The 15,825-nt window shown below is 34.9% G+C and overlaps 4 protein-coding genes across 4 annotated transcripts in view; 1 reads left to right on the forward strand and 3 right to left on the reverse strand.

Moving 5' to 3' along the window:
* Positions 1–15,825, reverse strand: part of LOC108913643 (gonadotropin-releasing hormone II receptor-like) — a gene marked incomplete at its 3' end in the record, with an annotated part of 157,832 nt that overhangs the window by 140,291 nt on the left and 1,716 nt on the right. The window lies entirely within an intron of this gene.
* Positions 9,110–9,637, reverse strand: LOC108913645 (glutenin, low molecular weight subunit-like). Its single transcript, XM_018719223.1, has one exon. The coding sequence runs from the start codon at positions 9,635–9,637 to the stop codon at positions 9,110–9,112; it is 528 nt and encodes a 175-aa protein (XP_018574739.1).
* On the forward strand, positions 11,759–14,031 carry LOC108913646 (zinc finger BED domain-containing protein 4-like). Its single transcript, XM_023455726.1, has 4 exons — positions 11,759–12,005; positions 12,345–13,241; positions 13,302–13,534; positions 13,963–14,031. Exons 1-4 carry the CDS (start codon positions 11,759–11,761, stop codon positions 14,029–14,031), a joined length of 1,446 nt encoding a protein of 481 aa, XP_023311494.1.
* On the reverse strand, positions 14,862–15,389 carry LOC108913648 (glutenin, low molecular weight subunit-like). Its single transcript, XM_018719225.1, has one exon. The coding sequence runs from the start codon at positions 15,387–15,389 to the stop codon at positions 14,862–14,864; it is 528 nt and encodes a 175-aa protein (XP_018574741.1).

Below are 15,825 nucleotides of genomic sequence, written 5' to 3' on the forward strand. Positions count from 1 at the left end.
CCTCAAGGCATTACAGGGTAGTAAAGAACTTTTCGGCAAAATCCAAAAACAGGTCAAATTTGTTTCTGAGAGGGACAACTTTTGGCTCAAAAAGCATACCAAAATCTTCAATCCCCTAAGTGACCCCCTACATTTCAAATGCGAATGGGGATCAAGTGGGGGGTCATTAGAAAGGGCTTTTAATTCTCTATACATCGATTTTTACTTTTTGAAAATCGATTCATTATTTTAGAAAATATGCGGCTTTGAAAATACGAACAATATTTTTGACGAAAAATGCGAAAATCGATTTAATTTTACTTCAATAGTTACGGTATTAGTCAAGTAAATGCTGAAAATGTTGTCCGCCAACTTGCATACAATGATACAGGTTGTCTTCAAACCGTTGTCGAACATTCTGGAGCACTTGCGGTGTTACTTCGCGACATACATTAATGATTCGTCCTCGCAGATCTTCCAAGGTATCAGGGAGTGCTGTTAACTTTGCTTTTAATGTTACCCCAGAGAAAGAAATCTAAAGGATTTAAGTCGGGTGACCGAGGGGGCCACTCACTTGCACCTCTTTGTCCTATCCAGCGTCCTGGAAACGTCTCATTTAGGTAATTGCGCACATTGAGCGAGTAATGTGGAGGAGCTCCGTCTTGCTGGAAAATCAGTTCGTGTTTATTGTAAGCAGGGTCGTCCTCTATGATATTTGTTAGAGCTGGGTCGATGACATTTTGTAGTAAATCCAAGTACATATCGCCTCTCAAATTTCCAGGAAGGAAAAAAGGACCTACAATGGAATTTCCAAAAATACCTGCCCATACATTCAACTTCTGGGGGTGTTAGGAGTGTGTCTCATGGAAAATCCTTGGATTGGTATCAGCCCAGTAATGACAATTATGGCGATTCACTAAACCATTCAAGAAGAACGTACACTCGTCCGAAAAACACACATTAAAGAGGAAATTATCGTTTATCGCTCGTTCAGTCATTATTTCGCAAAATTGCAAACGACGACCAAAATCGTCTTCATTTAGCTCTTGCATTAGCCGATTCTTATAAGGATGGAATTTGTATTTTTTTAATATTCGTTGGACACTTGTACGACTCACTCCTGTCGCAGTAGCCAATTGCATTGTACTCAGCGTACTATCCATTGCCACTTGCCCCAATACCGCTATTCCCGTAGGTTCATTTAGTAACGGATTTGCAACCTGCCTCTTTTTGTTATGAACGGAGCCAGTTTCGCGAAATTTGGCCACCAATTCGCGAACAATTTTTCCAGACGCATGTTTCTCAGGATGCCATTGGTTGAACAGTTCGGCGACCCGATTTCCACATTCATTGTTTTTGAAAAAAAGCTCAATAATTTCTACTCTTTCTGGAATTGAGTACACCATAATTAATCAATTTAAAAGACTCGGCAGTATTGGTACTCTTCAACTACAAGTCACAAGACAGTTATCTAGCAACTTCTTGTGGCCTATCTAAATACGAAACAAAAAGCGGACAATTTTTTGCTCACCAAAATCAGGCTAAAGAATTCGCAAATCAGAAAAAAAACAGTGAATTCTTTTGAAGGAATTTACCAAGCTAATACCGTAAGTTTTGAAGTAAAATTAAATCGATTTTCGCATTTCTCGTCAAAAATATTGTCCGTATTTTCAAAGCTGCATATTTTCTAAAATAATGGAATAATCGATTTTCAAAAAGTAAGAAACGATGTATAGAGAATTAAAAGCCCTTTCTAATGACCCCCCACTTGACCCACATTCCCATTTTTAAAAAAATTTGGGGGATGGCACCCCCACTTAGGGGGTTGAAGATTTTGCTATGCTTTTTGCGCCAAAAGTTGTCCCCCTCAGAAGCAAACTTTACCTGTTTTTGGATTTTGCCGAAAAGTTCATTACTACCCTGTAATGCCTTGCGGTACGTTTTCGATGGGCTACCCTGTATATTACAATGTTTGCTATATGTAAAGGGTCATATCGTAACGTATTCAGCTCGTAGTGAAATTCACTGTCACGGTACGAGATACAAAGATGCTTAATAATGTGTACCTGAGGCTTAGTAGAACAAGAAATGGAGCAGCATACTGGGGTGTTAAATTGTATAACGTTTTACCACATGAAATAAAAACTAAATTTTATTAGTTTTAAGCATAACGTGAAACAATTTTTATTAAGACATGCTCATAACATGTTATTTGTTGCTTTATTTATTTTACTATATTGCATCTATGTATTCCAATTGTCAGTCTTTACTATATTTTTACGTTTGACTATTTATATTAATGTTTGTATTGTATCTAATTTGTATGTGTACTTTACATTTTGATTTTGTATCTTTAGACGTTAAATTTTACTCTTACTCTTACTATAGGACTCTATCCTCACTATGATGTACATTCGCTTTTCCCCTTTCTTTCTTTTTTGGCTTGTTTAATACTTATCTATACCTAGCACCAATAAACTAAACTAAACTATAGTAACATTATTTAAACAAATATGTAGGTATTCATATATTTTGTCTATTGATTAAATTTGCTATATTATTTTAACCTTGTACCTAAAATTGCCATTCGTTGTAGTAATTATTTCGTTGTAGTAATTATTTCCCACCATAATAATTAGTTAAAAATCAACGACCGTGATGCAATGAACATCAAGTAGCACATTACAGAAATGACTTCAGAAATCATTAGAATGATTTTTTCGATATATTTGTGTCACATTTTTGTTCTGTGTAGAACAGTTTTTCGATTAAATTTAACAGTTTTACCTTTAACTCATGCACTGATGAATTATTAAAATAAACGGCAACTTTAATGGGTATTTCATCAGTGTTATTAGGTTTATGAATTTTTAGCAAGCCAGACGAACGCTAAATATTGGAATTACTTTGGTAAAACCTTTTTGAGTAGCGTTTCGTTAGGGAACAGGAAATAAATTTTTTTTAATCCTAACCCACATCCCTAGCAGCAATTTCAAATTTCGTGTTTCTAAAAATACATTTTCTAATGTAGCAAGGGGTATTAGAGATATTTTACTAAAATCCTATCCTATATCTGTAAATTATTCATTAAAATAAAAAAAAATGAAATGTTGCAGACAAAAATTCAACACAAAACAAAGAAATGATGGTTACAATAAAGGTAAAAAAATATCTATTCAGACCGTCAGCAAAAATACGTGGCTTTTTTCGAAACAATTTGCAATAAAAATATGTGTTTCCTGGTATTAGTTTTTTTTTGGCCTCTTTCATTTTACCTCTGTTTTCATTGCTGCGTTATGACACCAATAACTATGTTATGCTTTGTACAACATTCAAGTACCTATTACAGCGAATATAAAACAGAAAAAACGCATGTAGTGGACGTTTTAATTCCGCTTCCGCATCGCGCGTTGGTTTTCGGCACTGCAAATATTGTTATTAGAAACAGAAGAGTTACTTCCCATTTGAAGTTTAGTTAAAATTTATTCTAAAATATCTAGCTAGCCTGTGTATCCACTTATTTTTTAAGGCAGGCAAGGAATATCAAAGAAGGCTGGCGAGAAATTCGCTTCTATATTTTTTCGTTAAAACAATGCGTTTTCTCTCTCACGCACAAGCCGTATTTCAAAATATTTAGGGCTTTACTTAAACAATAACCGGGTCTATAGGGTGAATAAGGAATAGGGGAAGAATATGCTTTGGGAGTCGGGTCTAAACTACTATATTAACTCTGTTCGAAGTCGATGGAATTTTAAATTTGAAAAAATACAGTGTGTAAATAAATAAGCGCGATAAAATTACGTAGGTGATTTCTGGTTGAAAATTAAGGAGAGTCTTTTATGAAAAAGAAATCTTTACATCCACTGCATGCGAAATTATGGCCCTTAGAGAGAGAGAGAGAGAGGCAGAATTTAATATTTATTTATTGTTTTTAAATGGTAATGGAATTAGTACATTGTTTCTGCTTACTGGAAGTAACTTTCCCAATAAATAATTCGTAGTTTTTTTATATCACCTACAGTCTGTTTGATTATAAAGGCTCCAAGCTATTACACAGTTACTCATTTTTGGACACCCCGTAAAGTATATACATGGTGTCCCATTAATATTGCGAAAAAATTGAGGGGGAGTTTCCTTGGTCAAAAATAAGAAAGAAAGTTCCTACATGGTGTTGAAATTTAGAGAAAATACAAGGTTTTTACTAATATCTGGAGAACCCTAATTCCGATTTTTTTGAAATTTGGTATGTTTGTTTATAAAAACGATAGACGTCTTCTGACGTAATTTGATTTATTTTATCTATTCCAGCGGCGTCCGGGGACTCACTCAATAAGTAAACATATGAGACGTCACTGCTTTTTCTTAGATGTCATATGTTTTTCTAATTATCCGATAAAAAATACAACTTTTTTGCCTCTTTACTTTTTTTTGATATCTTGCTTCGTTTTCGAACAAAAAATTAATAGCTTAAGTGTGTGATTTTAATAAGTACTTGAACTGTGTAGTTGTCAATTTCTGCTTGTCAAAATAAATTACACAAATAGTGAAATGTGCGATATGCATTTTCTTTACGGCCTTGCCAATGGTAACGCATTAGTCGCCAGGCGCCTCTATGAGCAGATATACCCTAATCGTATAATTCCTCATCATACTATCTTCACCCGTCTTCATCAACGTCTTAGTGAAACTGGAAGTTACTTACCGCAGGAAACGGGCGACCCCGTACAGCAATAACCCTACAATTGAAGGAAGATGTACTTCATGAAATTGAGGACACTCCAACAAGTACCAGACTGTCTGCTAGAAACTTAAATGTAAATTTTTATCGGAAATGTACTTAATAGTATTTTAACAAGAAACTAAATGTTCGATACACATCCTTGTCCATACGTGGATATGAAAATGGAAATTTTATAGTTGTCATATGGTTGATAGCTGATAGTAATTCTTAATGGGTACGTTTTATTGCGTAATTTTCAATTAGGTAGTTTTTTGTCGACAGTTTTAGAAAATTTGAACAAGTTAGAAACAATATCTCTTCATTGTACAAGTTACACAATTTTTCTCCGGGGTATAAGACAGTTAAGACAGTTTACAACTTTACAAGACATTCGAAAAAGAAGAAATGCTTATTTTTACCTCTTATGTTGAGTACAGCACTATATACTTAAAATTTCGTACTTGGGATTTGGGCCCTTGGAATAATGAGCAGAGCTTTTCGAGAACAAGTTTATTGCGTGCTTGATACAGACTGGCGCACGTGAAGCACACAGTTGGTTTTATACCTGCGGTGTGCTTCCGTTGCATTTTCTTTTGATNCCTTTAAAAATGCAAGAGCAGCACGTGATGCTAAACGTAGAAAACTACAAAAAGATCCAACAAAACGAAAGCTTAGTGCCTTGGCCTTAAGTGATGCTGAATATATGAAGATTGTAGAACTCTGGGATGAAGATTGTCCAGAAGTTTATACTCTTCCGAAAGATGAAGAGGAGGAACAAAATTACAATTCCAATAAGGGACCAGGTGAGCCAGGTTGTCCACGAGATTAATGTCGGTTCAACTGATGCAGGGTCGGTCAGCTGGACATCTTTTATTCTTTTTACCTCGGACTTTAAGAATTTTAGTTTATTTATAGTGTTGTCTAGCGTAAGATTCGATAGCTTGAATTCTTTCGTTTCTGGTAAAATGATTGTAGAGGCTTGTAAATCTGTAGTGGGTAAGAAATATTCTTCTTCATCAATACGCAGGATGCACCCTTCTTGATTAGATAGTAAAGAGTCTTCTGAGAGAAAATGATGGATGACATTAGAACATTTCTCCTCTATATGCACCGTTTTGCTTGGTAAGATAAGCAGTTGCCCGGAGGGTAACATAGTGATGACGTCTTTAGGGTGCTTTAGATAGTAAAAGGTACAATTTGATGTGTCATGGTCAAAAATCATTTTTGGGATACATGATGGTGGTTTTTCATATATCATTTCCTGGAGTTGGTAGTATCTGCCAACTTTTTGGGGTTTTTCTTTTGACCATGTTGACCATGAGTAAACACTAGCAGAGGTACCAAGTGCTAGGTAACGTTCGGGGGGAATAATGGACAGGTTTGAGGAGGAATATTTGGAGTAGGCTATATTCATTGACATGGTAGATCGGAACCAGAATTTCCATATATATTACCGAATTTGATACGTAATTTTTCATGTGGAATAGAGTAAAAACTGAATTTTGATCCAAAGAGGGTAATTCCTCGGGGTTATATAAAGTATGCAGTATTTTGAAAATCTCGGCGATGTTTGTTGGTGAAATTATATCGGAATGCACGATGTTCATCTGAGTAAATAATAGGCCATTCTCAATTTGATCTAAGATTTCCAATGTAACCAAGCAATCGTTAATTAGAATTTGAGTTTCAAAGAAGTCATTTGAGGTTTTCCAAAAGTTGTTAATCTCTTTCATTGCATTTTGTATTTCACTGGTAAATGATTCCAGAACGGAAAGTTTCGTATTCAGCTGATCATTTGTATTTTGTTGATTGTGAAACATAATTTCTAATTTTTGTTCCAAAAGGTCTTTGTCATCCGCGCTCATTAGACCGAATAACTCCGAATAAATATTCCCTACGAAATTAAAAATACCACGTTTTTCGCGTCTTGTAGCGGTAGGGGAAATAATTTCAAATTTTTGTCTAATACGTTCCGCAAGATAATGTAATTGGATATGCCAGAATTGTTTTTCTTTGGGTATACTTTCTGAAGATACAAGCAGTCTGTTTATATGTTCTCCTATTTCCGTCAAGTTAAGGACGTGAACAAAGGAATGGTAAAAGGATATAGTTTTAAGGGGACCTAGGTTTATAGGGAGGATTGGGTTCTTCAATATTTCTATTTCTACTGTCGTGGTCGTATTCTTCGTCAGTATTGTCATCATCGTTATTATGGCCAAAAGCAGAGGAAGAGGCTTCATTGTTCTGTAACAAAGAAGAACCCTTAGTTTGTCGTCTCATTTGAACCTTACTTTTATGGTATTTCTTTTTTTTTGTCTTTACAGTTATATTTGTGTCCTGCAGAACTTTGACCTTTTCAAAGGGATTCTGGACTTTACGAGACCAGGGGGTTTTTGTTTTTAAATAAATTTCGTCATTGGGATATAGGAGTTCAGGTTCGTGACGGTCTTGATTTATCTTTTCGTTACGCGTCTGTTTACCTTGGTTCAGTCAGTTTTTTATTTGCTCATTAAGTTTTTCAGATAATTTACGGGAGTTCTCTATGTAGTCTTGGGTAGTTTCAACTTCGTTAAGGATAGGTGAAGTATCGTTGTAGATAGAGGGGAACAGTATTGAAAAAGTGGATAGAGTTATTGTAAGAGGTTATTGCTATCTTCATTAAGTATTCTAGGGGTTTATGTGGGTCTTCCAATTTTAGTATACGTATAGATTCTGACAGTGTAGAGTGGAATCTCTCTACAGGACTATTACTTTGAGAACTTTGTGTCGAGGTAGCATAAATTTTAATATTATACAACTGACAGAATTGTTTAAAAAGAGTATTGACGAATTCCTTACCACGATCATAAATTATGTGTTTAGGGGTACCAAAGAAGGATGTGAAAGTAGTTAGTCCTTGGATAGTATCAAGAGCATTTTTTGATTCGATTCTTATTGCTTGTCCGAACTTCGAGAAGGGGTCAAATAAGGTTAGAAAAATTTCTTTATTAATAAAGAGGAGATCTATATGAAGGGTTTCGAGAGGCTTGGATGGGGTTGGCGTACTTTGGATTTCAACCTTTTGTGGGCTTCTTTCGTGTTTGGCTAAGTTGCATGTTTCGCACGTGTTTATGTAGTTATGCACGTGGGCCGACAAATTTGGCCAATAAAATTTTTTTGTAAGTAGTTTAGTAGTTTCATTAATTCCCCTATGGGTGGTTTTTGTTTCATGAAAGAATTTAATTTGATCCATTTGTTCATCTTTTGAAATTAAGTCTTCTAACACCGTGTTAGAGATAACTATCTTAGTTTCTGGAGCAAAGCTCTTAGCCAATACTCTGAGAACCTTTTCTTTAATTTTATCCGAGTGAAAATAGAGGCAGGTTGTTTCGTGTACGTTTAGATATCTTTTTAGTATATCAGTGAGTTCGTCGTCAGATATGGAGGTGTGACAAACTAGGGCAGTCCTTATTTTATCAGGAAATGGTTTCCAAAACGGCTAGGCATTTTTTGGGTTTCATGTATAAATAGTTGTCTTTTGTACCCGTTGATACTCTTTTCGGTAATTTGTGGGGAACAGACAGGGTTTTCTCGGGCGGTATGTTGTGTATAGGCGTCAGATAAGTCGTCTAAACAGTCTAGGAGTTCTCTCTGTTCTTCGGGGATTTCAGTGTCTTCAGGTATATGTAAAGTACTACTTAGGTCTTCATTAAGGGAATCGATAAGCTGGTTAATATTTTCGTTATGAGGGTTGTTAAGGATAGAGTCTAGGTCGTCAAGTTCGTTAGTGTTTATTTCATCTATTTTTTAGATAGTACTCGTCTAGGTATCTCACTCGGACAGGATAGTCGAAATATTCGGTAAATGGTTCGTCTGTATAATTATGAATTTCTACATAAACCAATCCGTTTTTTGCGTATGATATTGTTTCGGGTATGATCGTATGATCGCTTTCGATTCTGGGGACTAAATTTTCACCAATTCTCTATCGAAACTGGAATTTGCGTTCTAAAAATTTCAGAGTCGTTGACGGTAATTCTTTTAGAAGTTTCTAAAGGGTTTCGAACGTATAGAGGAATTGAAATATATTCATTTACGACCATTGAATTTTTATAATCGAAAAGTAATCTAAATTGGGTTATTACATCTAAGTCTATTAGTCCGTCATAAAAATCATGAAAGTCGTATAGTAAAATGTCAATATTCTCGTTACTTTGTAATTCGTCAAAGGCAGGGATAGTAGCACAGAATTTTGTTTTCTTTTGGCCCATGCAAGTTTTTATAATATTTGATGATTGATATATACACTGAGGGTAATATTTTTCAACAATATCTGGGCGAATCATGGTTTTAGAGGAGCCGGAGTCGATAAGCAATTTTAAAGGCGGGTTTTGGATTTTGGTGAAGCTAAAATAGAATTATTTTGAAAGATTATTTTTCCGGGTTTAAATTCGAGGCTCTTATCCGAAAATTTTCGAGTGCGGTATCTGGAGTAGTTTGCTGAAGGTACTCCTCGGGTTGTTCTAGGTAGTCAGGATCTGTTGGATAATTTGGATATTGATATTCTCCGAAATTGTAACTTTCGGCTTGTGGTTCATATTCATGGCAATAATGTTGAATATTGTGAGGGAGGTTCTGATATTTGGTTATTGTGGTACTAGAGGTATCCATTGGTTCAGGTTCAAATCGTTCCTTGTCGTTTGGGTATGGTCTGGGTTGTTGGTTCACTGGTCTTCTAGTAGGTAACAATGGTTTAGGTTGGTCATAGGGAGGTCTTATAGGTGGCTGGATTTGTCGTGAAGAAGGTTGAGATAATGGAAAATGTCTTGATGAAAAGTCAGGTTGTTGATTCGAATAATATTGGGGTTTATAATTATAACTTGGTTTAGGGGGTAAGTTTTGTCTAACAGGAGGTATAGGAAATCTTTGTTGTGAAGTTTGGGGTGGACGACGGTTCATGTTTTTGTATTCGAAATATATTTCAAGTTCAAGTATGGCCTGGACTACCGATTCTATATCATTTAAATCAGGTCTGGACAGTATAATTGTTTCAAAATTTTGTGGAAGGTTACTCTTTAATTTATTCAAAAGCAAGGAAGTATAAACTAGTTGAAGGGATGCTCTTTCTTGCGGATTAGTATATAATAATTGTATTTTCNAAAATTGAACTGAATTTTTTTATTCATTGCACATTATAAATATAAACTTAAAAAGCAAATTTCACATGTACTTATATATACATATATAATCAACTCTTTCTATGATACATATAACCAACTTTTTTATTACAGAATATAAACAAAGTTATATACACAACTAAGTTATTATTTGTATTATATGTATAACTATTCCTTATGTGCTGTTGATCTGGTCTCTTTTTATAGTCTCTCATTTGCATGCTGCGACATGTTTTAATGCCCTCCCCATTATCTTTTTCTGGGCAATTTTTTGTGCAATGTGCTTGTGAAATTCCAGCTGTAAATTTGTAGAAAAAGTATGTTAATAATACATTTACATTGTAGACGAGTGACAAAACAAAAATTTTCATTAAATACATTTAACGAGACTATTCTAATTTCATGAACTATGGATTATAATCTGTTGATATTAAATTTAATTCTAATATTCTAATAGATAATACGTAATTCTGCCTACGATTTATAATGTAATCCTTATAACTCACAATGTTGGTACAAATATTACAGACAGAGAACTATAATAAATTAATTAAATTTATGGGATACAATCCTTTGTCAGAACACCTATATACAACACATTCAAAACTAAAAATTATAGATTTGAACATATTATGTAGATTTGGTGATACCACTTATACACATCTATTACAAATAGTGATAAAAACTATTCTAATTTTTGAATGGTATTAGGCTCTATATAAAAAATATTTGAAAACATGTTTTTTTAATGCGTTCTTTAGGCATTATATAATTATTGCATGATACAAACAGTAGGAACAAAATTAGTTAATACTATATACGATTCTAACCTATAACCTATATGTTTATTCTATGATATTAATACCTTAATACCAAAGGTAATTTAAATACTTACTTCTGCCAGCAGGTGGTTGATGCACGTCACTTAACTATTTTAACAAGCTTTAAATTTCATTTTCCACTTTTCAAATTAATAAAAACGTCATTGAGTCACGCACTTATAAAACATAATAAACAAAGAAACACAGAAAATGGCGAGATACTGGTCATGTCGTCAATATGTCATACTACGCATGCACCATGCACTGTGCAAAGTAGGGATGCGCGATGTTCACCGATGTATCTTAAACATCGATATTTTGCTTACGCTTTCGATATTTACATCGATTTTATTTGTTTCGATATTATAAGACAGCATCGATAATTTTTTACGATGTTTCATTCGATGTTTGTGGCTTATTTATACTAATTCGTTATTATCGTTGTCCATTGTTTCGTGGCACCATCTAGCGAGCATTAGCAGAACTAGAAAGTCTCTAATGAACGTAAACTGTAACTAATACTTCAGTCAACGTATGCATGTAATTTAGGTAGAATTACTTTTTTATTTAAAATATAAATAGGTAACTGTTTCGTGAATATTGGAATTTGATTGAAAATGAAAATCTATAGGCTAGGTGCCTACTAATCGTACGTCATATTTTAGTGATTCCCAGGAAATTATTGTTTTGTGATGAAATTACGTGGAAATTACTATATTCTATTGATGTCTATCGTTTAATAGTTACTTACGAGGTTACTTAAGAAGTAAAAAGTAAAAAATGTAGACTGCCTGCCTGCCCTAGTATGTTGTCATCATATTTGTTTGTTTGAAACGTGCACGTCTCGTCAGCATCTTTATTGATGTGACTGTGCACTGCTGTGCAGTAATAATTAGTGCCTAAGCGTACAATAATAGTGTGAATAAAATTGTTATGTAATGATGGGACCTATAAAGAGTGATGTATGGAAACATTTTTCCAAAAATAATGATGGTACTGCAACTTGCAGTTACTGTGCGAAAAAACTTAAAACTTCGGGAAATACGACTAATTTAATGGGTCATATTGTTCGACAACATAAAATGTTACTTCGAAAACCAGATAAAGCCTATAAATTAACAACAGGACAGGACAAAAGTAAAGAACCCAAACCAGATCAGGTCCATCTCACCGAACACACCGAAAACGAAGAGGAGGACATGCATGTATCAGAAATTTCATCTTCTGCAGGCAGTGTAGGCCCATCACAACAAACCACTGCCGGTCCATCAACATCAACACAAAAACATGATGATGACGACGAAAACCAATCTGTGTCAAGTAGAAGTAGTAAGAGTTCATCATATTAACCACGCATCAAACAAAGTTTTTTGAACATTTTATCTTATGCGGAAGGAGGCAAAAAATTTGATGCGATTACTGATGCTATTTTATTCATGATATGCAAAGATATGCAGCCATTTAAAATAGTTGAAAATGAAGGGTTTCGTCACTTAATAAAAACATTAAGTCCACAGTATAAGCTGCCAAACAGAGATACATTTACTCGTAAATTAGACGTTAAATATGAATTAGCATCCATTAAAATAAAAGCAAAATTAGCATTAAAAGATATAACAATAACCACCGATGTTTGGAGTGATACGATGCAAACTCGTAGTTTTTTAGGCGTCACCACGCACTTTGCAGATGGGGCAAAAATTTGTTCAGTTACCTTGGGTGTATATGATCTTGAAGAACGACATATGGCAGATTATGTAGCGGAAAAGTTAACCGAAACTTGTAATTTATGGAATATACAAAAGGAGAATATAACTGCAGTTGTAACAGACAGCGGAGCAAATATTGTGAAGGCAGTCGACATTGCTTTCGGCAAAAATGTGCATATACCCTGCTGTGCACATACTTTAAATTTAGTGGTTGAAAGATCTGTGGAGAACGTTCCAAATTTAACTAACCTAGTAAATAAAGTGAAACGAATTGTAACATGGTTCAAACAAAGTGTTTTGGCAAGTGATGAACTTAGAAAACTAACACCGTATAAGTTAATACAGGCAGTTCCAACACGCTGGAACTCTATGTACTATATGTTGGAAAGATTCCTGAAGCTAAGAGCGTCCATCAATGAAATAGTTAATAGACATGTTACTGCTCCACCAATGGTTACAGCTTTGGAAATTCAACAAATAGAAGAAGTTATCGGATTGCTACTGCTCTTGGAAGCCGCCACCAAGGAGTTATGTGGGGAAAGTTATGTGACTTCTAGTAAAATTATACCTATGATGCATTGTCTTGACAAAAAAATATCGTCAAGTAAATGTCAGTCGGAAATAGGATCAAAATTGAAAGATGAATTAAATTCAGAACTGAAGCGTCGATTTAATCACATCGAGGACGTGCATTTACTGGCTCTACCTACGATTCAGGATCCACGATTTAAAAAACTTCATTTTCAAAACGCTTTAGCTTGCTCTAAAAGTATTACCCGATTACAAAATTTAATGATGTCGGCTCTAGAAGTTACTGAAGCAGATTCGGAGGATATGAATATTCTCGAAGTTCAAGGTAAGTTTATAATATTAATATAGAGTAATATTCATTAATATGCCAATACTTCGTTTTTAGAAGATGAAAAATTCAACCTTTGGAGCGAACATCATAAGATAGTAGAAAATGTTAGTGGTGCTTCCTCTTATGCCTCTCATCGTGAAGAACAAAAAGCTAAAGTTTCTGCCGAAATTACTCAGTATCTTCAATGTCCTATTAGAAATTTTACAGAAAATCCGTTGGAGCTCTGGAAGGAGATGAAATGTATATTTCCTACTTTATCCAAGATTGCACCAAAATATCTTAGCATGGTAGCGACATCAGTTCCCTCCGAAAGACTTTTCTCAAAGGCAGGGCAAGTGTTAACCCAGCAAAGAAATAGACTTAAAGGAAAACGCTTATCAAAATTATTATTTCTTCAAAATTGTCCCCAAAATATATTTTTTTAATGAATGAGTTAGTTTTATTTCAAGATTCTTTTATTTTTGTATTATTTAACATATTATTTCTTTGTTTTAAATCATTATTTTAATTTAATTTAATTTTTTATACCTGGAGTACCTACATTTTATATTTATTTGTAAAATATATTTTTATTATTATAAGTTCTCTATATTTAATATTACACTTTCATAGAAAATATCGATATTTAAGAAAATCGATGTTTTTGATCCGATATTTTTAACACATCGATATTTGGATTTCGATGTATCAAATGATGTCAACATCGATGTTTTAGATACATCGCGCATCCCTAGTGCAAAGCCAAGAACCATCCCAGGATGGGATCACTCCAGAATTTGCCTAGGATATCCCAAAATTGGAGATTATTCGGCTTTTAATATCTTCANCTACTTATGTCTTCATTAAGGGAGTCGATAAGCTGGTCAATATTGTCGTTAGGAGGGTTGTTAAGGATAGAGTCTAGGTCGTCAAGTTCGTTAGCATTTATTTCATCTGTTTTAAGGATTTTATTTTCAGAAGGGTGAATGACGGGTTTGACAGGATAGTACTCGTCTAGGGATCTCACTCGGATAGGATAATCGAAATATTCAGTAGATGGTTCGTCTGTATAATTATGAATTTCTACATAAGCCAATCCGTTTTCCGCGTATGATATTGTTTCGGGTATAATCGTACGATCGCCTTCGATTCTAGGGACTAAAATTTCACCATTCTCTATCGAAACTGGAATTTGCGTTCTAAGAATTTCAGAGGCGTTGACGGTAATTTTTTTAGAAGTTTCTAAAGGATTTCGGACGTATAGAGGAATTGAAATATATTCATTTACAACTATTGAGTTTTTATAATCAAAAAGTAACACAAATTGAGTTATTACATCTAAGCCTATTAGTCCGTCATAAAAGTCGTGAAAGTCGTATAGTAGAATGTCAATATTCTCGTTACTTTGAAATTCGTCAAAGGCAGGGATAGTTGCACAGAATTTTGTTTTCTTTTGGCCCATGCAAGTTTTTATAACATTTGATGATTGAAATATACATTGAGGATAATATTTTTCAACAATATCTGGGCGAATCATGGTTTTAGAGGAGCCGGAGTCAATAAGCAATTTTAGAGGCGGGTTTTGGATTTTAATATAAGAAAGTGGTGAAGCTAAAATAGAATTATTTTCAAAGATCATTTTTCTAGGTTTAAATTCGAGGCACTTTTCCGAAAATTTTCGGGTGCAGTATCTGGGATAGTTTGCTGGAGGTACTCCTCGGGTTGCTCTAGGTAGTCAGGGTCTTTTGGATAGTTTGGAGATTGATATTCTCCGAAATCGTAACTTTCGGCTTGTAGTTCATATTCATGACAATAATGTTGAATATTGTGAGGGAGGTTCTGATATTTGGTTATTGTGGTACTAGAGGTATCCATTGGTTCAGGTTCGAATCGTTCCTTGTCGTTTGGGTATGGTCTGGGTTGTTGGTTCACTGGTCTTCTAAGAGGTAACAATGGTTTAGGTTGGTCATAAGGAGGTCTTATAGGTGGCTGTGTTTCTCGTGAAGAAGGTTGAGATAACGGAAATTGTCTTGGTGAGAAATCAGGTTGTTGATTCGAATAATATTGGGATTTATAATTATAGTTTGGTTTAGGGGGTAGGTTTTGTCTAACAGGTGGTATAGGAAATCTTTGTTGTGAAGTTTGAGGTGGACGACGGTTCATGTTCGTTCAGAGCGAACAGCCGAGCTGAGCGGACGTGCTTGTTTGTGAGGTGAAGTGCATTGCAACGAGCAAGATCTACCTGCCTTTATTAAGGCTACCTGGAAAGAATCCCTTTCTTTCCTTTTAATCACCGACCTAATCCCCGGCTTAAGCATAGACGCCGTCGGCATCTTTGTTACAGGTACCTGTGCCGGGGTTATGCCCAGGTAAGTTTTTACTTATTTATCAGTTATTTGCATTACTTTAGAAGACACGTACGCCCCCGTAAGGGGGCATCCCCACACGACTAACACTTACACACCCACCCACACACACCCACACACACACACACGCACACGCACACAATGTCGGACTCCGAAAACGAGGAGAACATATACATATACATGGACGATACAGACAGCGAAAGACCCTCTTCAAGAGTCTCCGCTTCACCAAA

Source organism: Anoplophora glabripennis, unplaced genomic scaffold, assembly GCF_000390285.2.
Source record: "Anoplophora glabripennis isolate ALB-LARVAE unplaced genomic scaffold, Agla_2.0 scaffold846, whole genome shotgun sequence".
Classification (NCBI taxonomy): domain Eukaryota; kingdom Metazoa; phylum Arthropoda; class Insecta; order Coleoptera; family Cerambycidae; genus Anoplophora; species Anoplophora glabripennis.